At 38.0% G+C, this 22,110-nt stretch overlaps 1 protein-coding gene and 1 long non-coding RNA gene across 2 annotated transcripts in view; both read right to left on the bottom strand.

Annotated features, from left to right (window-relative positions):
* Positions 1-22,110, bottom strand: part of LOC307156733 — a 113,531-nt gene that overhangs the window by 65,510 nt on the left and 25,911 nt on the right. The window lies entirely within an intron of this gene.
* Positions 13,891-18,593, bottom strand: btg1 (B-cell translocation gene 1, anti-proliferative). Its single transcript, XM_079868733.1, has 2 exons — positions 18,188-18,593; positions 13,891-14,356 (listed from the first exon to the last, which is right to left on the bottom strand). Exons 1-2 carry the CDS (start codon positions 18,330-18,332, stop codon positions 13,953-13,955), a joined length of 549 nt encoding a protein of 182 aa, XP_079724859.1. The 5' UTR covers positions 18,333-18,593; the 3' UTR covers positions 13,891-13,952.

Genomic DNA, 22,110 nt, shown 5'->3' with positions numbered 1-22,110 from the left:
TATTAATTATTAATAATAATAACAAATGAAACCTTATTGTAAAGTGTTATTTAACATCAAGTGACAAGTGTGCCTACAGTTACTTCACTGGTTTGTTATAGTGTGCAATTCAACTGAAATGGACAATAATGTGAAAAACTTAAAAAATTATAGCATGGATCTAATGCAATAAACTAAAGATAAGTAAGCAGTAAGAAATAACTAAGAGGCCTTTTATGGGCTAACGGTGGATGGATGGATGGATGAATGATGGATGGATGGATGGATGGATGGATGGATGGATGGATGGATGGATGGATGGATGGACGGATGGACGGACGGATGTCTACAAGTGTTTTTCAAGCAAGTAAACACTGCTTCTTTCAGTTATCCAAGTTTGAGAACATTTCATCTCCAATATGTAGGAAAAACCCGACCAGCACAAATGTGTAATAAAAGATGCACAGATTTTTTTCATGGGGTGCATATGGGAAATCTGAGACAGACCGGTAGACTGGGCAGATTTTGGCATCTGTTCTCGCTTATATATCTTTGCCTGTAAACGCGCCTGCATCTTGTGCATAAGCGCTGCAGAAACTATTCTTTGTGGCTCATATCATGGGAACATTCTCATTACACCTGAGAACTGATTATCAGATTATCACAAGCAAGTGAGGCTTTGGGCTGTTGCTATAGTAACGGTGCTAAAATGGCATCAGTATCCATGGATTTCTTGGCTAATTCTCGGCACCCTGTGCTCAATAATCTCAGTGGCTGTTCACAATACCTCAATCTTGGTTACGTGATTTATTTTATTTTTTTGGAAAGAGCAAACCCTGTTCAGTAATACTTCAGAACTGTTGAATGATTTCCATGTTAGAATCAAGGTCAGACATTAACCCGGACATGACATTGAATGTAATAAAAAAAAAGTCCCAGATATTTTTGGGACATGGTGGCCAAAATTTTGTGTTTTTACTCCTTTTGGCCTGATTTTAGATAAAACCAAAAGCTTAAACTGGAACAAAGGGATCTCAGGTGTTCTAGAAAGAAAGTTCCTTCTTTAATAAAATAAATTAGCAAACTGTGCAGATTGCTGAAATTACATGATATTACTGCGTGAAATCAATGCTTAATTATGTCATGCTTGCCCATTCTCTTCCAATGCCATTCTCTCTCTTATTTACTCTCTTTCTCTTTGTCCTCGTACTGTATATAGTGGTGCATCAAAGATCTCCAGATCAGTAATACCGACTGAATGCCTCTGATCAGTTTCCCTCCCACTATGAGCAAAAGAAACCCTTTCACAGGCCACCCTTATATGAGGCTCAGAGGGGATCAGGAGCTTGATAAATCTTTGAACTTATGAGAGACACAATTGATGTTTCTCAGGTGATGAGCCTGGGAACCAGAAGGATACATTGACTGTTTTAGACCACAGTGGGAACTCAAGCACTGAATAGCTCATAATAAAGCTCCGTCATTCTAACAGGTCCAGATCTAGATAAAAAAATAAAATAGTAACTAGTAATTATAACTAGTATAATATATTCAAGTCTTCTAGAGTTTTGTATGACAAACAGACCCTAATTTAAGTAACTATTGACAGAAAATGCACAAATTGAATGGATTTTATGATGCTTTTATGGTGATTTTGTCATTTTCTTTTTGACAAAACTTTTCACTATGAAATTAATTTGGTGCTCAAGAAACATGTATTATTATTATCAATGCTGAAAACAGTTGTGTTGCTTAATATTACAACTTAATATAACAATTTAATGTGTAGTAAGTATTAATTTCTTTAACCCTTAAATGTATACCTCATTACTACCCTCCTCCTCATTCATTTTTTAAAGTTAGACATGAGCCTTCTTAGTATTCTTCAATCAATTCATTATAAACAATATAACATATAACAATATACACTCACCTAAAGGATTATTAGGAACACCATACTAATACTGTGTTTGACCCCCTTTCGCCTTCAGAACTGCCTTAATTCTATGTGGCATTGATTCAACAAGGTGCTGAAAGCATTCTTTAGAAATAATGGCCCATATTGATAGGATAGCATCTTGCAGTTGGAGATTTGTGGGATGCACATCCAGGGCACGAAGCTCCCGTTCCACCACATCCCAAAGATGCTCTATTGGGTTGAGATCTGGTGACTGTGGGCCATTTTAGTACAGTGAACTCATTGTCATGTTCAAGAAACCAATTTGAAATGATTCGAGCTTTGTGACATGGTGCATTATCCTGCTGGAAGTAGCCATCAGAGGATGGGTACATGGTGGTCATAAAGGGATGGACATGGTCAGAAACAATGCTCAGGTAGGCCGTGGCATTTAGACGATGCCCAATTGGCACTAAGAGGCCTAAAGTGTGCCAAGAAAACATCCCCCACACCATTACACCACCACCACCAGCCTGCACAGTGGTAACAAGGCATGATGGATCCATGTTCTCATTCTGTTTACGCCAAATTTTGACTCTACCATCTGAATGTCTCAACAGAAATCGAGACTCATCAGACCAGGCAACATTTTTCCAGTCTTCAACTGTCCAATTTTGGTGAGCTCGTGCAAATTGTAGCCTCTTTTTCCTATTTGTAGTGGAGATGAGTGGTACCCGGTGGGGTCTTCTGCTGTTGTAGCCCATCCGCCTCAAGGTTGTGCATGTTGTGGCTTCACAAATGCTTTGCTGCATACCTCGGTTGTAACGAGGGGTTATTTCAGTCAAAGTTGCTCTTCTATCAGCTTGAATCAGTCGGCCCATTCTCCTCTGACCTCTAGCATCAACAAGGCATTTTCGCCCACAGGACTGCCGCATACTGGATGTTTTTCCCTTTTCACACCATTCTTTGTAAACCCTAGAAATGGTTGTGCGTGAAAATCCCAGTAACTGAGCAGATTGTGAAATACAGATTGTGAATACCGGCCCGTCTGGCACCAACAACCATGCCACGCTCAAAATTGCTTAAATCACCTTTCTTTCCCATTCTGACATTCAGTTTGGAGTTCAGGAAATTGTCTTGACCAGGACCACACCCCTAAATGCATTGAAGCAACTGCCATGTGATTGGTTGATTAGATAATTGCATTAATGAGAAATTGAACAGGTGTTCCTAATAATCCTTTAGGTGAGTGTATATATATATATATATATATATTTTAAATATAAAAGAATGCCTGTTTTCCCATTCATTTTTGCAATAATTGTATAGGGTCACTAACGACCCCAGTTGTGTAACGGTTTAAGTATATTTTTTCTGCACAACAATAATTGAATCTTTCATGACTGAATAAGTGAAAAACAAAGGCAGAAAACAAAAGAATAGGAAGAATCATCAGCAAAACTTGAAACGGCTCTTTGCAGAATAAGTACTGAACGCAATCAAAGTGTCTCAATCACTTGATGGTGGATCTGGTGAAGAAGCTGTCAGCGATCAAAAAGTTGATTTTGAAGGTATTGAAAATTATAGTTTCGAGAATATGTTTGAGATGGCGAATATGAGCCAGATGCTGAATGTACTGGGAAATGAGCTCTGCCTCTGACGAGGACAGTGATGATGGTATAAAACATCTGCTCAAACTGAACCCTTCCAAGCATCAAAAGGTAACAAAATATGATTTATTTTATTCTTCTGTGATTGTTACTCTAAAATCAAGTGTTTTATATTATTGCAACAGGTAGAGATCCATCAGTGTTAGATATAGATCCGGGTCGCTAAAGACCAGAATATGTAATAATGATTGGCGAAACATTCATGCATTTAAGGGTTAATATATACTGTATATATATCTTATAAAAATATACATATATATTACTGACCCCAAACTTTTTTTAGTAGTGCATACTAAAAAAGTATCACACCACAATCCCTCCGACACAGAGACCAAGACCATTTGGACCAAGACCATTTGACCAAGACCAATAACTTTCCCTGTAAAACAATGTCTTTTTAGCACACTAAACTGCTACTTGTTACCGGAAAAGTTACAATACGGTACATTAAAAACATCTGATCTACTATCACACTACTGAAAAAAAAAAATAGTATTTTGTAGTTAGTAGCTACTCGCTACTTTCAGTTAGTTACTCCCAACTGTCACTGGGAAGCTTAACCTCATCTTATGGTAACACGACACAAACTTCAGCACGGTTTCTCTGTTTACGACTGTTCTTTCAGCTTTCAGAAAAGCCGTGGCAACACCATGGCAACAGAAGCCCCTGATTGTGAGTCACACAGGGATTGTTGCAGTGAATGTCACAATGCCTCTTGTGCAATCTCAAAAGTGTGAGAGAGCACATTCCTTACTTCTGCATGAAAAACAGGATGAGGGCGAGACAGACACGTAGGGCCCGGGCACAAACTGCTAAAAACACCACAGCACGTTTAGCGCAGTAATATTTACAATAAGGTTCAGCCTGCTAGCATTAGCTAGTGCAGTAGCTAAGATGAAATAACAATACGATACTTTTAAAGCATTTATTATTCTTGGCTAATGTTAATTACTACACAACCTAATACATTTTTAACATTTCAAGATGTAAATGAATAAATAATTGATTCTATTACCACTATTTATGTATTACCATTAAGAGAAGTTAATAAATGTTCATTATTAGTTCCTAATGCCGTAACTAGCTCAAAATAAGACCTTTTAATAACATTTTACACTTAAATGTGACTGCAAACATCTTAATCACTATTTCCAACAAAGTTCTTAACTATATTTTTACAAATATCATGAATTATTAATTACTGTAATATATGATGTTTTTGGTGAGTCGCACCACATGACATTTTATAACATGAAACAACCTTAATAAGCCTTATTTATTTTTTGCATGCTGGTTGCACAAAATGACTGATTTGGTGGAGTTTGTCAAATAATAATATGAATATGATTTAAAAAAAAAACATTTTATTGTTTATTTGGACTAATGAAATTGCTCCATAGTGTAGAATTTCTTTCACCTGCCTGTCATTTTAATTAAAATTCCTGTCAGCTGTGGCCAATTCACATTGATAAAATGAATACATTTTAAAACTTACAAGCATTTGTGTATTGAAATTAGAGCTGTCAATCAAGATGCAAGCTGCTACAACACATCTTCCGATATTTACATCACACAAACACTGATAATGAATCTGTTTAAGTATTTGTTGGTGAGAATATGAGCGTTATATTTAAATATACGGTATATTTGTGTGTGTGTATCAGGTATACCACTTTTATCACTCATGGTGGAAAAACTAGACAGTTCTCACACAACCTCCCACATCTTGGAGTCTTGGGAGAAGTGAACCATTAAACATGCTCTAAAAGGCAAGTTAACACACTCACACACCTCGCTGAATGCTCCAGAGGATCCACTCATCTAGAATATCAGGCATGCTGTCCATAAGCGAGAGCAAAACTGAATATAACCATCATAAAAACAAGTACGGACTGCAGGACTAGCCAGAAGGAGAGTGGAAAAACAACAGCTTTGCCATGAAGGAGGAGAAGGAATGTGTGTGTGAGAGATTTACAGGGGTCTGTCAGTAGCAAAAGGGATTTCACTCATCGTCTGGAAAGGAAAACTAGGCCAGGAAGAGCAAGACGGTATGAAGAACTGCATAAGGAGTGTGTCCAATTCGTGTATACATGTGACTGAACATTCAAGACTACTATAGAAATGAAGCCTGACTGAAAATAAACACATTCAGGCCAGGGCGTATCACAAACTGGCGCAAACACACATACACCATGCCAACAAACACATTTCAGTCTTCACCCACTTTTTACACTCGAATTGAACCAAAACTAAAACACTATGCTGTGCCACTTGGACATACATTGGGGTCGAAAATTCTGTGATCGTTACTGAAAATGCTTTTTTAATACAAAATTCAGTGACAAATAAAAGTGTCCACAATATAGAAAAAGCAAATATTATAAAATCTAGTTTGAAACATGTACCAAAAATTACTTATATGTATTAATGTTGATACAACTTTTATACCATTTTCAAGTTTAAATGACTAAAATATTATCATTTCATGAATCTCTTTATGTTTTTTGGATATTTTAAGAGACTAACTGAACATGACACACAGTCATGAGGGTCTGAAGGCATCCTTTCTATGATATTATTTCCTGTTTTATGTTTTGTTTTTTTTGCATGGCGGTTGCACAACATGACTTCGATCTGGTGGACAACAGTTTTTCAAATAATAATAAGCATGAAGTGATATAACAAAATATATATTTTATTATTCAGTTATACTTTAATATTCAGTTAAACGTATCAAATTATTTCAATTATGCAAAACAATAAAACTGTTAAATAAACAATAAATATTTTTTTTTTTTTATGTGCTCTCAGACTTCTTGACCCCAATGATATGAAACCTCATAAATGTGTTTTTTCCATATTGACCTGCTCACGTCATTCCCGCTGATTCGTAGCATGTTATAAGCCTTGAATATCCCAATCTCCCACGCATGTAATGTGCTGTTCACTGCAGTAATCGCTGCACATTAGAGCAATCAGTCCTGGTCGCTATGGCAGCTATTACATTCACAGCTGCCCAGGCGTGTATAGATGTTATGAACCAAAGAGGATAGGCAATAGATGTGGTTTATGCACATTTGCGACAACGCTCTCACAGTTTACCTCGGACAGCCTACTTGGTCTTTTATTTCACTCCTACAAATTTGTTCATGTAAATTCATTCAAATAATGTCAGAAATGTGGTGATGATGAGATGGCAAACAGCATGGCTGTACTGGGATTCATTACAGCTCTGCACAAATGTTGTTTATCTGAGGCTGCGTTGCGCTTGCAGGGTGAATTAATTGAACCGTCTGAGTAAATTAGTTACTAATCGGTCTCAGAGGCATGAAAAAAATGCCCCATGTTACTCATTGATAACAGTGAGCTGCTTTTCTGGGTCAAGGCTGCTTGGCTGAGGGGAAAAAAAACAGTCTGAATCTGAAATTTGACATTTAGGGGAATCGAATGATGTGCTAACTTACACAACAACACTGTTTTTGCTCGATATGTAACCGCAGAGGAAGAGTGTTGTGCATTTCATGATAAAAACGAAATATTAAGTGCTGTCAAACTGAAGAACAAGCTGTTCCTGGCTTTCAGGAAGGAATTATTGAGAGAGAAAAAACAACACAAATTGAGCTCTCATTAGACACATTTGTCTTGCTCCTTAGCTTAAAGTGGACATCTGTTTTAAAAATGCAAAGGGAGGTGTAAGTGTGCATGCAGTTTTGTTGTGATAAGGTTCAGCCTAAACACTTGAAGACGGTTTCGCACAATGCTGCAAGGTTGCAGCATAAAGCACATCTTCCATTGCGGTCGTTCTCTCTTTTTCTGTCGCTCTCAGCTGTCTCAGGTCTGCGGTGTGCTGTTCAACAGAAAACAGGAAACAGCTGAAGCGTGTTCGCGAGTTCTCAGAAAATGCAAACATGTGCAGTTGTTTGCAATCGGAGGGCTTTAAATTTGCCACGTGCTAAGCTTACAGTCATGCACCTTCCCCCGTCTGATATGTCATAACACTTATCAAACTAATAAAGATTCTTATTAGTTCCAGAGTACATCAAAACAGTTTGATGAACAAATTCTGGTTAAAAAAAAACAGGCTTGGCTGCTTAGCCTGAACAGTCAAGGGATGTTTACCAAGGGTTTGGCCTTCCTAAACCTCCTCGTTCCACACCAGGCCAAAGTACAGCAAATCCACACAATACATCTTTTAAACTCAGATCTTAAACAAGATCACGATGCCATTTTTGAGCCAGAGACAAAATAACAGCAGATTTTCAACAACATATGAGTCACAAGAAACCTGTCATGAACATATTCCAGCCAAAAACTCATAGCAAATAAATAAATTACATTTTGCTTATAGAAGATTAAGCCTATTTTTAGGGCCATTAAGAGTGTTCGTATTTTTACATTATTATATGAATTATATGAAAATTGAGCATATTGTCCCCCGCAATTGTCATTACCGTAATGAAAAAAAAAAAAAATTGAATTACCGCAAAGCAAAAAAAGGTATCTTTATCCTGAAAATATCAAAATCTTGACATTTCAATCAAACGATATTCAATAATCAGAAAATAATCGTATTGCAGATACATCACAGTAATGAGAATCTGGAGGAAAATGAGTAAGATCATACTACAAAAAAATAAGACCTGAGAAGGTGTTGGTGTTTTCATATGTGTCTGCTGTTGCTGTGGTGTATTAGTTACTGGTTATCTTTTCCCTTCTCTGAGTCAGCAGTTGACCACACACACCACAGGCCAGGGACCTTTCCGAGGGACAGAGAAACAGAGAGCGAGAGGCCTGTAAAAAAAAGTACCCAGCTATTCTAAGCATTCCTCTCGCTGTAAAAGCAGGAACATATATTCCATAAAAGAAACAGAGAGAGAAAACGAGGTGACATAAATCTGGAAGTTCCCTAAATGACAAACACGGCAAAAGACATCAATGTCTCAATACTAAAGTCTTAGTAATTGATTTGTCTCTCTTTTGCTTTTAATGGCACGGCATTTTTAACTCTACAAACTTCTTTCCGAAAACTGTTTCTGGTTTAAATTAAATTGTGAATCCTAGATTTTCAATGTAGACTCAGTCTTTTAAACACCATAACACAAATTATAGACAAACTGAAATATATCAGCAGGAAAGAAGAGACGTCTCCACTGCGACCCTTGCTATCATCTCCCTGGTCTTCAGCAAGAGTAACGACTTTAACACTAATGATAAGATAAGTGTAAAAACAAAAGATAACAAGCATTTTCCTGACCCTCACTTTATAAACTACTACGCACATAAAAATATGAAAACATACATTGCACAAAAACTGCTTTTGAAAGCCAAAGGTATGCATGGCGCTTTCAACGCAGAAATCATATTATCAGATCAGATCATAATATTATGTATAATTAATAAAAAGAATATGCTCATCGTGTCAAATATTCAGTCTGTTCTTTGGGATGAAAGGAAAGTAGCACCTGACAGTAGAAAGGTTCTGAATAAAAGAAGAAAGACACACACAGAGAGAGAGAGACAGCAACCAGGTGAGTCTCTCCCAGAGTGAAAGAGAGACTGCAGTTTCCTTCCAGCTGCTTTCACTCAGGTCCTCTTTGTTGTGGTCCAGTGCTGCAGATGAAGAACGAGAGGGTGGTTGAACGCCGAAAGGCAGAAGTGAGAAGAAAGAGGAACAAACCGAGGCCACACAGTGTGAAGTGCGATATGTTTTTACTGCGCGGTCTTGCATCTACACACAATCTCAAGCTCCGTGTGCCAGATTCCATGTGTTTGTGATGTTGTTTACCGCATGCATGCATACTTCCCTGGAAAACCATATGCTCAAGCGTCTTGGTCAGAACGACTTTTAGCAGAGTAGGAAACAAGCACGGCGACTCTGAACTGGCAAGGCCTGCAGGTAAATAGATGTATTGGACCTGTTTTGAGTCACATGACACGCACACCTACAGAATTGATGTCCCGCTTCAAACGCTCTCACTGCTTTCCAAGTGTTCAAACATCTTAAGGACACACGAACAGCTATTCAGGTCCTTTCCTTTTCTTTTTTGTTATACTCGTCTTCTCCCCGTCCCCATCTCTCTTTCCATTCTTTGTCCATTGAATCGAAATACCCTCCATTTCAGACCGCTACCAGGCAGAAAACAGATTTTTTTTTTGACAGCACCCACAATGCCTTGTGTGTAGTGACTTATTTAATATGCTCTTGCTAGAAAACATTATCTTTGAAAACCTGGATGTCAGCAAATTTTTATTGATATAGACAAACATACTTGATGTAAGTTTAAGCTTAATGTGAGAAGAATATTACTCAGTGAAACAAAAAATCATATAAGAGAAAGCTGTGCATTAGCATTCCTTTTTTATGTAGGCTATGTTAGCTGCACAGCTAGCGCAACACCCCTGGAAGTGTTTTTAATCTTTTCTCATTGTCCCTCTTTTATACATCTAGGTTTTTGATCCATAAATGACTACAGAATCACAGGAAAATGACTAATTAGCTGATTAGCACTACAAGGACACATTGTGCAAACAACTATCCTAAGCTAGTGATGTCAAAATGCAGTAGCCAGGGGAAAATCCAAAACATAAATCCTATTGCACATTTTTAAGACCCAACTGAGGAAAAAAAAAATACTGATAAAATGTCCTCTGTACTATAATGAATAACTGGCAATGGTAAAGAAGCTAATAGCAAGCTATATTAGCTTGCTTACCATATTGCTAGTATTATAGTACAAAGGATGTTTTGGTGGTGTTGTAGTTACAGCACCTACAATAGCTAACTGCTAACTGAAGCTTGAACCTTAGGGTCAAAGGCCTGTTCACACCAAGAGTGATAAAGATAACTATAACAATACTATCATCCACATCAACAGACTATAACTTTCTATTATGCAAGTGGCTGCATTGTCGTCTGCTACAATAAATGTTCAATCTCTTTAAGGTCGGGTGGATTCTGAATGAAAAAAAACGCAAAAGATTCCGATGATATCTTTCATTACACTGTAAAAAGTGATCAGATGACTGAGAAAAAAGTGAGGAAACCCATTCCGTTAAAATTAAGTAAATAAACTTCATGCGTAATTGAAAAAATTATGTTTATAGTTTATAGCATTTATAGTTATAGCACATAAGAACGGCAAAATGAACAATGATCATTTATAATTAACTTTAAGCTGGTTAATGTTAGTTGAGTATTATTTTTCAAAATGCAGCTGTACTAGGCTCTCTATGACGTCCATACAGACTTCCTTTCTTTGTCCTAATAGAGGAAAAACTCAAAGCAAGTCCTGGTTACTAATAACGTCTGGCATATTTGTCTCAATCAGGGCCTGGTTACTAATAACGTCTGGCATATGTCTAAAATGGCCGAACTGGAGTGGCGTATATCAGCATACTCTTGTCTGTGATACAAAACTTTCCCATCCCATGCTGTTATACTAAATTTCGTCCAAGAAGACAAAGAATTACCTAATTAAACATGAAAGCATAGAGTGTTTTGATAAATAATAAGACCACATCCACGGGAAAACATTGCCAAGATAGGAAATCTTTTATTACAGAGAAAAAAACTTTTCTTCCAAAATATAGAAATCTGTACAACTTCCGCACAATCAATTTACATGAACTGTACAAATTTACAGCAGTTCATCACAACATACCCAAGAATGAGGAAAATAATGAACACAAGAGATGTACAGACGGGAAAAAATCACAAGATACAGACAGCTTTATCTTGGGTTGCTCAGAATTTTTTCTTTTTTGTTTTAATTTAAAAAAAAAGAAAGAAAAGAAAAGAGGGAAAAACAAACAAACACGGAAAGTCTATCAGCACAGAGCATGGAAACTGATTTATATATTACCAAAACAACTTTGGTCCTCTCCAACACTCCTAACACAAATGGCTTCGCTTATGAAAGAGGAATTCATGTTAAAATATGAAATACAAAAAGGAACACGTCTACACACAGCAAAATATCAATTATTGGCACTTCCCATATGTATGGTTATGTACTTAGTCTACCATATGTTGTACAATAACAATACATTCTACAAATATGGAACCACCTCAGATGCGAAAGTGGCAATAACGCAAATCACTTCTGAAATGACCAACAAAATTCCCAACCGAATCATTCCCTTCTGTTTTTCACATCTTAACATCCATAAGGGTTACAATGAATGTCTGTGGCCTGAGCTTGGCAATACATTCCAATCGAGACGCTTAGGTCTCAAAGTCACATAACTTCAATGTTTAACCTATTAGTGCATTTCATGTGCTCTTGCCTCCGAGTATACTAGAGTTCAGACTCACAACGATACTTAAAACTTGTGTGCAAACATTTACCGAACTGAAACGGAGAATAGAAACAGTTTGCTGATGTTGTTTCAGTGGAGGTGGGGGAGGGGGAAAGTAGCTTGTAGTAGATTAAAAGCTGCAGATCTAAATAACACTTAAATTGTCTGTTCCAATTTGGTTGAGATCACCAGAACGTGGTTAAAAAGCTTCAAAGGTAAAACCATCAGGCGAAGGGGGCCGCGTGTCAGAATTCAAAGCATTCAGAGGGGTGGGATGGCGAATTGCGTCCGAATATTAGGGTTCGACCCATGCTTAAAATGTCAATTTGATTTAAAAACAGACTTTCCACCCGACTAAAATAATGTCTGGACCAAAACGAGACAGAAAGGGACGGCAGTGCATCGACAACCCGGCGTTACCCATGGTCCTCGAGGGTCAAAAGTATTAGCACACATAGGACTGATCATCAGCACCCTGTCTCGGCAGTTTAACGGCTAAGGCAAGAGCAGTTTGTCGCACACATAAACGCACGCAAAGCCTGCAACCCGCTTATTTCCACCAACTTACACCAATGTAAACAGAATCAGCCAGAGACCAGGAGCATCCCGTATTAGCATCTCTTCCCGTCCCGACTCGGCCCTGTACGTAAGGCTCAGTGGGGTTTGGAGTGCGCTTGGTGTGTGTATGTGTGTGTGTGCTGGCATAAAAACTCTCCACCAGGCTGCGAGAAGGGGGCCGGAGAGGATTGTAGCTGCCCTTATGTGAGGGTCCTACCCCCTCCTTCGCCCAGCCGACAGAGGGAGGTGATATGTTTTGACCGCGCACTCCTAGTTAAGACTGAGACCGGTGACGCCTGTTTGGAAAGTGTGTCGGGACACCCTCCGTAACAACCGAGCACCACTGGCCCTGTGATTCTGCGAGGAGATGGGAACATTGGTCCGTTTTTCGACGCCCTTTCTTGTTGGCCGTGTACTGGCCGTAAATGAAGTCCTAGTGATTGACAACTAATCTCGAACAGCCTGAATCAGTCAATCGAAAGGATAAAATTGGCTAGAGAGAACAACCTGGGATTGAAATGTCTCCCTCAGCTTTGAAAATATTGCAACCACGACGCCCTGTGCAGAGCGCAAGCAGAGAAAGCGATTTACGACAACTGAATGACGAGGTGCGCGATGGAATGCAGCTGGGTCAAATCGAATCGTCATCCCACACAGTCTAAAATGTCAAAGTGCATTCAACGTCCTTTCTAAACCAGGCAGAAAGTAAAGACCACATCTGCTCCAAGGTTTAAAAAAAACCTAAAAAAAAAAAAACCTTTGCTACATCTTTCATTTTGGTATGACAAGGGGCTTAAATAAATCAAATGTTTTGTCAATGTTGGATTTTTCTTGAGTTTTTTTTCTCTTTTTTGTTAGAAATTACATTCATCCAGGAGGGAGCCCCTAGAAAAAGCTACAAGCATGAGAACCTTTGCATCACAGTGCCATTGACGGCCAGAGTGGGAAACAGTATGACACAGGTATTCCATCGCGGCAGTGTACAGGATGGAGGCGGTTTGAAACGGGTTCACGTCGACCTGAAGCCCAAAAGGAGCTCCGGTTGTGTGCCAGACACTGAGAAAAGAGACAAAAGTACCGCGTTGTGGTCCAAAAAAGTGAGGTTTTTTAGAAAAGAAAAAAAAAAAGAGGCTCGTAGCGGCTACTCAGGTCTGGCACGGCTTCCCGAAGGTCTGGGCTTCAGCTCGACGGCAAACGGAGAGATGATGAAATTGGATTCTGAGTGCAATTCCTAAACATTTTAGAGGGAGTTTGTGTTTATGTGATAACATAAACCGTGAAAGCGAAAGTGCAAAGTCAACATCGACAGACGATAGCAGAAAAAGCCCCCTCTGTGAGCTGGGGGGGGCCGGGCGATGTTTCAGGTCTTCATTAGCTGCCCCAGGGTCGAGCCTCTGGTAGATCCAACACAATAACAGAACAGACAACCAAACGAGTGAAAATTAAACCTACGAGGTTTCCATCACCTGGACGATAGGACACATCCTGTTTTTTTTTCTTCTTCTCCTTTCTCTCTTTTTTATTTCTTAAAAATGATTTCTGTGAACCGTTTAGCTGGACACAGTCATCATGTAGGGTTTAGCGGGGCTGGTGCGACCCATAACCATTAGTTCCTCCTTGCAGCTGATGCGACTGTCCACCATGGGGGATACCTGGGCGACAGAGGAGGAAGGGTGGCCGTTTCCAGTGGTAACGCTGGGGTTTCCGTTGGTAATTGGGAGGGACTCGTAGAGCACGCAGATTGAGCCGTCCTCTCCGATGCGGTAGGACACCTCAAATGGGTCGACCCACAATGTGAGCTCACTAGGAAGCAGCAGGTAGAGTTGCTGGATGGTCAGGCCAATGCGCTGACCGGCCTGTCCCACCAGAGGGTCCATCTTGTGGTTGATACGTATGCAGCGATAACCAGAACCCTTGTTGGGACGATCTGGGAACCAGTGGTGTTTGTATTGCTCTGTAGGAGAGAGACAGAGGGGGTGGTTATGTAATGTCCATATATAAACTAATAAATAAAAAGCAATGGTAAACAAAGCAATGAACAAAAAATGTATTCACTGAAATGTTGTGTAAGATTTGTTCTGTGGAACTTGCTAATTATTTATTCAACTGTAAACTGTACAGACATTAAAACTATAGCCGATAAGTCATGGGCATTATTGAGTTAGTCAATCTATTAAATTAAGTAGTCGTAAATTAGAAATATTAATTATGATGTATATGAAAGATATTTATTTTAAGATCTGCTATAAATTCTGCTTATTAAATTATGAGTATTATTGAAGAATATTCTTCTTAATAATATTCAACCATTATTCATTCAATTCATTTGGGGTAGCATATCAAAACTCTGGCCGATAATTTGATACCAATTGTTTTTGTGTTATAAATGTAGGCTAAATTATAATGTACATGAAAGATATTTATTTTTGAGATTTTCTATTAAAAAGTAAAAAGTTGTGTTAGGCAAGTGTTATTAAAGAACACTATTAATTTTAAGCGAGTGCTGCATATCATTTTAGGTGGAAATGAACATGCATTTTTAAATATCCATTATCAGACAATAATATTCAGGTAATATTACTAATATTGGCCTGAAAACCTATATAGCCCCAATATATTGTGCATCCCTAAACTTAGTAGACATTAAGACAATGGTTAACGGTTAGTTTTTTGTTTTGTACACTTTACTAAGTTCCAGAATTTTCTTTTATAGTTTGAAATCTTTTAATTCCAATTATTGAACATTTTCAATAATAAAAAATTATTAAGTTTCAGAGTCCTTCATAAACTTATTTTTAATGCATGTGTTATTCTAGCAACAACAACAAAACAAATATTAAGTGGAAAAGGACTTACAAATGCTTATATTTAGAAACAAAAAGAAAATCAACTTGGTTATTCTGGAATAATACTTATCCCTACCCATAATAAATCGAACGAACGCTGTATTAAAAAACACGCATTCTGCAATATGATAATTTGGCCTTGTTAGGCAGCGAATGTAGCAGCAAAAAGATGGCGTGACTCTAGAAAGGATGTTCTTCACAGTGTGAAATGATTGTTGGTAGAACACAGAAAAACAACCATTAACCATCTGTGTCAAAAGCCTACGTGATGCAGAGAGAGAGGGCCATTTGATTGCTCAATCCCCTTTTGGCCTGTAAGTCACAAAGTCTTCAAACACAAGGAGAGCAAAAGGCTGAAGTCCTGGCAGAGCAGCAAGAGGGGGAGGGACCCTCCTCTTAAAGACAAAGTGTCCCATTTAAACAACCTGATTTCATCAAACATCACGGTTTCAAATGGATCAGCTTTGCTATTTACTAGTAGATGACGTTTCTGTCCATTTCTTTTGAGCTAATTCATAATACGTGCGAGTATGTTCAGAAGTGAGGCTAAACATAAACTCATGACTTCTAATGTTCAGTCACAACCTAGATAAAGGACTTGTTTTTCAAAAAAGAAAAAGACTTTTCGCAATCGCATTTTCTTTCCCTTCTGGCTCGGTGTATTGGGTGACAGGTGGAGAACAGAAGACGGAGGGATGGGTCTCAAAGCCTCTTTGTGCGGCTCTTAAATAAGCCAGGCCCCCGCAGGCCACCTGTAGACTTGGGTTAGATAATGACGCCTGTGTACCGTCTGTGACGTGCCTTCCCATTCTCCTAAAAGCCCTGTACACAATGATCAATGCAAATCAACCCACCCACAACTCTGGATGGAACCCAAACCGCAACAATGCTCGTACTACACGTACAAAATGTTTAGCGAAGTGAAAACGTTGCTCGTCAACATCAAGATAACCTTTGGACCGTGTGGTGGCTGTATTAGGGAGTTTTGTTTGTGAAACAAGGCTTGCTGTAAGGTTGGGAATTAGGACAAAGCCGTGACGAACGTGTATTTAGTGATGTGATTAGCGAACAGGAAGCAGAGACAGATTTTCAGATACATCTTACACAACACCTGTTTTTTTTTTTCAATCTGGCAATCCTTTCTTATACACACACATTTTAACTGTGTGGAGAAGGAACTAACCCACTTGTTCTACCCTATGGGGATTACGAGGAGTCTTTGTTCCATTGTGTGGACATATGCTGGGTTGAGACAGCCGAGAAGGGAAGGAAAGAGAAAATCTAAACATTATGAAGTCCTCTGCAACAGTAATATGTGATGTGCAACTAGCCCCCAAACCCCCCACACTAGCCTCACTTCCTCCATCGACGGCCATTTTGTCTGACTGGGGCCAAAACATCAGTTGTTTACCTAAAGAGTATTTAGTGACTGCCTTTTCCCAAAACGAGTGATGTTATAATAAAGAATGTTATTTAAAGAATGTTATAATACTAAATAAAAAATATTTATATAAATACACAGCTTACTTTAAACATTTAGTTCCACATCTGACTGCAAACACGTGTATTTGTGTATAACCTAAAATAACTTCTATTACGATTATAGTAGTGCCATATTGGTAAATTTTATGTTTGATTGCTATTTCAATTGCAAACCACATTTTTATTCTATAGTATTGTTTTTGTCTTATGAGTCGGAATGAAGGGCTAAACAAAATCCTGTTCCGTTAAAAAAAAAAAAACAGGAAAAAGATGGGTGGTAAAACAAAATGGGGAAAGGACAACAACGTTAAAACAACAGATATTATTTTTTATAGCTAACACTAAACAATAATAATTAATTGTTATTCTACTTCTGTCTTTTTTCTTTTATTTGATCAAATATTTGTTAGGAAAACTAACGTAAACTGTAAAGAATTGTAATGTAGTTAAAACTTTCCATCTACAAACATTTCCAGTTGAACACAAAACAGACGAAATTGGCTATTCAACTTGTAACGCTGTGTACTTAAATGTTTATTATAACGAAACACAGGCACAGTGTGTGTTATACACACTATTATCAGTGTGCAAAAAAGATGAAACATTAACCCTACATTTCATATCTCCAGTCTTGCTGTGCATTACGTAATTTACTGCCAACAACATATGGCAAGCCATTTTAACATTTATTCCTTAAAACTAACTAGTATCTAATCTTATAGATATTTTTTAATTACTACCCTGTAATCCGATATTAATTAGTACTTTTTCCTCAATCTCACTAATTAAGTTAACTAGCAAAGATTCTCCATAAAATTTAATGGCACAAATCCACAGTTTGTTACCAATAACAACCGAATAATCACTTTATAGTGACTAAGGCTAGTGACTATAGCATTCAAATAGGTACTAATATGTAATAAATAAATAATACTGAGTTAACAGGCATTACCTTACTACTGGAATGATACAAATGAAAGGCAAACTAGCCAATATTTAAGTACTTACTAGTGAGAAACGATTCACTATTTGATTGCGTTCTAGTAATTAAAAATAGGCCACGCAATTTTAACAAAAACATATCTATTAGTTTAATGGAATGAATGTTAAATCGGCTTGCCATATGATGTCTAAGAACCCAATGCATCCATTTTATGAACTACACAAATAGTCCGTCGATAAACTGAGCTATTACTCACGATTTCCTCTCTATACACACGCGTTTATAAACATGTCTATCTTTTGTCCTTTTATGTCTTTATTTGGGTATCTGTTTGTGTCGAGGGTTTCGCCTGTGCGCAAAGCGTCCGCGCGCTTCCGCCTATGTGGCCAAAGCACATAAATTAACTGATAAACAAAGAGATCGATGTTTTCCACATTTGTTCACAAACAAACGACGCATGAATAGAACGTGGATATAATGAAGTTCATATCCGTGTGTAGAGAAAGATACTTACCTGCCAGGATGTCCTGTAGGGTCTGGTTGAACGTCTGGAGCTGTCTGTCGTTCACATGTCCTTTAATCCGCAGGAATCTCGACAGAAACCCGACGGCGGCGTTTATTTCTGGCTTCATCGTTCCTCGGGCACAGAGGGTATGCATTGAGAGGCTCCGTGCGCGTTATGGCCAATGCGCTTTTGTTTCCGTTTGCAAAATGATCCTTGTTTTTCGAGTGTTTTAGTTCTCTGATGCCTATGCTGAGCATTTATTTGTCGATGAAGGAAAAACTCGGAGAGTGCTACGTGTTCCAGGACGGTACAGTGCTTCGACTGGGGTTGTTTTGTCCGAATAAACACATAGAGGTGGGCACCACCCTCCTCGGTCACGGTCCTCCAGAAGAGTAGACAGAAATGAAAGCGAGCAGCGCTTATGTAATGCCCCCTCCAACACCAGCAACAACAGCAACAACAACCAGCCAATCACCGCGCTTAGACGAGGTGACGTATGCGCGGAGGAGTGGGTTCATTACGTCACAACTCTAGAAATAAACAGAGCATGTGAAAAAAGCACTGGTTGGAGGTTTTAACCCCTTCCTCTGAACCACAACATAACATAGACTTGAATCTCATGTGCAAAATTGCTATACCTAACCCACGTATAATAACGGCTCAGACTGTCATTTAAGAGAGGTGTTATTAGTAACTTCTGCAATGATATTTGGAATTCCCCACTCACTTCAAGGGGAAGACCCAATGTCATACTAGCCTTTTAAAATGGACACATTGTACATCCTACACAACCACAAGTTTTCTGACCAAAGAGACACAAATATATAATAATATTGATAATGTATGACTGTGTGATTAGGTTATGGGCCTGTACATTTCCACATCTTGTTTTCATCCCTGAGAGAAACCTTGGCATTCAAAACAGCGGGTTAGGAGGATGTTTGTACGTGGCTATGTATTTACCTACCAGTGGGAATAAACCACTGCAAGGTGTTTCAAAGGGACTAAGGAACATTCTGACCCAATTCTGTTGCTTTTTCTGTTGTGGCCAAAGGCAAATCACCTCTGAACTAACGTGTGCTGACTCAAGTCTCAACCTGACCTGCCCTGCACACCTATCATTCACTTACACTTACATCTTGGTTGGTCCAAGACCAGCTAATGGCAGTATTTAGCAAAATAACTACATTCTGATATTGCCTGATCATCTCTGCAAATCTCTCTGATGCCAATGTCAAAAAATACCTGCAAGTCACTAGAATTAGGCTACCGTTTGATTATATTTGATCACAATATTTTAAAGTAAGTCCATGAAACCTTGTTTCACAGTTAATATTCAACAATCCTCCCATGGGTGGACTGAATCAAAGCCTCAGGTAAACATGGCAGCCAAGCCGCCCGCCGTTCACCCGCACTGGAAAAATCCAGCGTGACTGAAAATAATCTAAATTTTAGTGGCAGCGATTAATCACAACATCACTATGTCTGCCCTCACTCCACCCACAAGTCCAAGGGGCTCGAAGGGATGAGAGGAATTCATGCATTTTACAGGGCTGTGAGATCAGCTTTCCCTGTTTCTTTTAGGTAGGATTTTAGCGGTGGGGGAACTGACTCTAAATGTTAACGCTGAAACCAGAACAGTGCTATACTTAGTCTTTCATAGCCCATCATGCCTCAAAAGTAACAGTGATACCCCATATTAAACAAGCCATTCTGACAATTACTGTCCCATTACCGGAATACAGATTCCTCAGAGAAAAGAATAATGACCGTGACAGAGAACAGAAGAAAAGCAGACATGTGATATGTGAGTTTGAGCTCCTTTCTCACTTTTCTCAAGGTGAATGAGATGAAAGACAACACCAATATAAAGACAAGCTGTGGAATCACTTGACTGAGACAATGTTTTATTACGCCGTTATTTCTTCATCCCTCGCTCTTGACCTCTCTTTGGAGAATATTGACTTCATCCGTTAGAACTGACGCAATCTTTCCCCTTGACGCGGCTGATGGAGTGAGTAAACATGAGAGAGGGATAACAGAGAGGTGAACATTGAAAATAGAAGGGAGGAAGATTAGAAATATGTTTCTAAAACTTTGATCAGTTAACTCAGAATGTTAACTCAGGTCTAAATGTAAATTCCAATCATATAAATTAATAATGTATATTAATATTGAATTATATTATACGTATAATTATAATACATTTATAAATTAATAATAATTTGTAAACTAAATTTGTTTTTATTTTAGATAAGAATTATTTTAAAAAGAATTATATGCACAATTATATATGTGCGTTTATAAAATATTACAATTAATATTCACTCATGAATTAATATATAAGAATGCATTATATATATATATTTAAAATATATAATATTATATTATATATATATATATATATATATATATGAATTATTATATATATATATATATATATATGAATTATTATTATATATATATATATGAATTATTATTATATATATATATATATATATATATATATATATATATATATATATATATATATATATATATATATATGAATTATTATATATAGCCTACACTGAGTATACTATGCATAGATGGTGTAATAAAAGATAGACATGTACTGTGTGTGTGTGTGTGTGTGTGTGTGTGTGTGTGTGTGTGTGTGTGTGTGTGTGTGTGTGTGTGTGTGTGTGTGTGTGTGTGTGTGTGTGTGTGTGTGTGTGTGTGTGTGTGTGGTAGAAAATTACTTTCAGGGAACATTCTACCGTAACTAAATGAACCAGACTGTATCCCACACCCATCACACAGACACGTTTTACACACATTACACATACTGTGAATGATTTTCATTGGACAGAGCATGAGTGTGGTGTTTGGGTTGTGTCTCTGAATCATAGTCCTGTTGAGAACAAGATACACACTTGGAATAAAAATACCAGTAGTTGTTTGCACACTACTTGACACTTCAACAATACCTAATGTGTTAACATTTTGATCCACACATATTTATTCACATAATACTTTGTTTAGAGCAAAATACTTTGTTCTTAAATTAGTTTGATAACATTATATCATAATTTGCCTTTATGGCATTTGAGGCCATTACAATAATAGCTATCATATTTAATTCAATGTGAATGAAAAGCTTTAAAAATTGTGACGTGACCCTCAAAAACAACATTATCCGTCACAGCCCCATTTTCATTCACATTAAATGAAATGTTGCCTATATTGACTATAAGGTCCATTAACATTATCTGTGTAGTCTTTTTTAGGTTAGAAAGTGTTTGTATAGCAAACTCAAGAGGTTATCTCTGCTCTGCCAGTATATCGGGACATGTAAAAAGTCATAAAAAGGAAAGCCAATAAACTGCAAACACTTGAGCATGGATTATGAATAAACCGCTGGTGGAAAAAAGGGGGAAATGCCCTTCAGGTATACAACTATTGGCCCAAAAAAAACTAAAAACCCTCCATGACTAATTTCCTTCTCTTTCCTCTAGTTCTAATCCAGGAAGCATGGGAGTGCTCTTTCTAACGGTTGGAAGTCAAAACCCCCAACTGTGTGGTTTGGCCATCGCTTCCATAGGCAGGACATTCCTCTGGAAACTCAACCCCCTTTCAGCTCAAAGACCTTCACACGCTTCCCATTCATTTCCAAAGGCCCTGAAAACAGGTTTTTGAAACACTAACGAAGGACGCAACAGTCAGGAACAAATATAGTTTTTTATAAAATCTCATTAATGTGTAGTGGCTCTTGATAACCTTCAGACTGAACAAACAACCTTATAGGCCTCTGCCTATTTATAGGGGGGCTAATCTGTGCTCCCCACTCTCCGTATCTGTCCATATCTCCCCCAGTCGCCAGGCTGGTGTGACTTTATTTTTAGAGTTGAGAGAGAAGAGAAGCCTTTTCCAGAATATCCTCATGAGCCCCC

The sequence above is a fragment of the Squalius cephalus genome, assembly GCF_949319135.1.
Source record: "Squalius cephalus genome assembly, chromosome: 4".
NCBI classification, from domain to species: Eukaryota; Metazoa; Chordata; class Actinopteri; order Cypriniformes; family Leuciscidae; genus Squalius; species Squalius cephalus.
This window is presented reverse-complemented; position numbering and strand designations above follow the sequence as displayed.

What these genes read in the sequence shown, in the direction of transcription:
- btg1 (XM_079868733.1), bottom strand. Translation starts at nt 18,332, where the DNA reads ATGCATACCCTCTGTGCCCGAGGAACGATGAAGCCAGAAATAAACGCC. An exon ending in CCTACAGGACATCCTGGCAG is followed by an intron (nt 14,357 to 18,187) that starts GTAAGTATCTTT and finishes TCTCTCCTACAG; the next exon opens with AGCAATACAAACACCACTGG.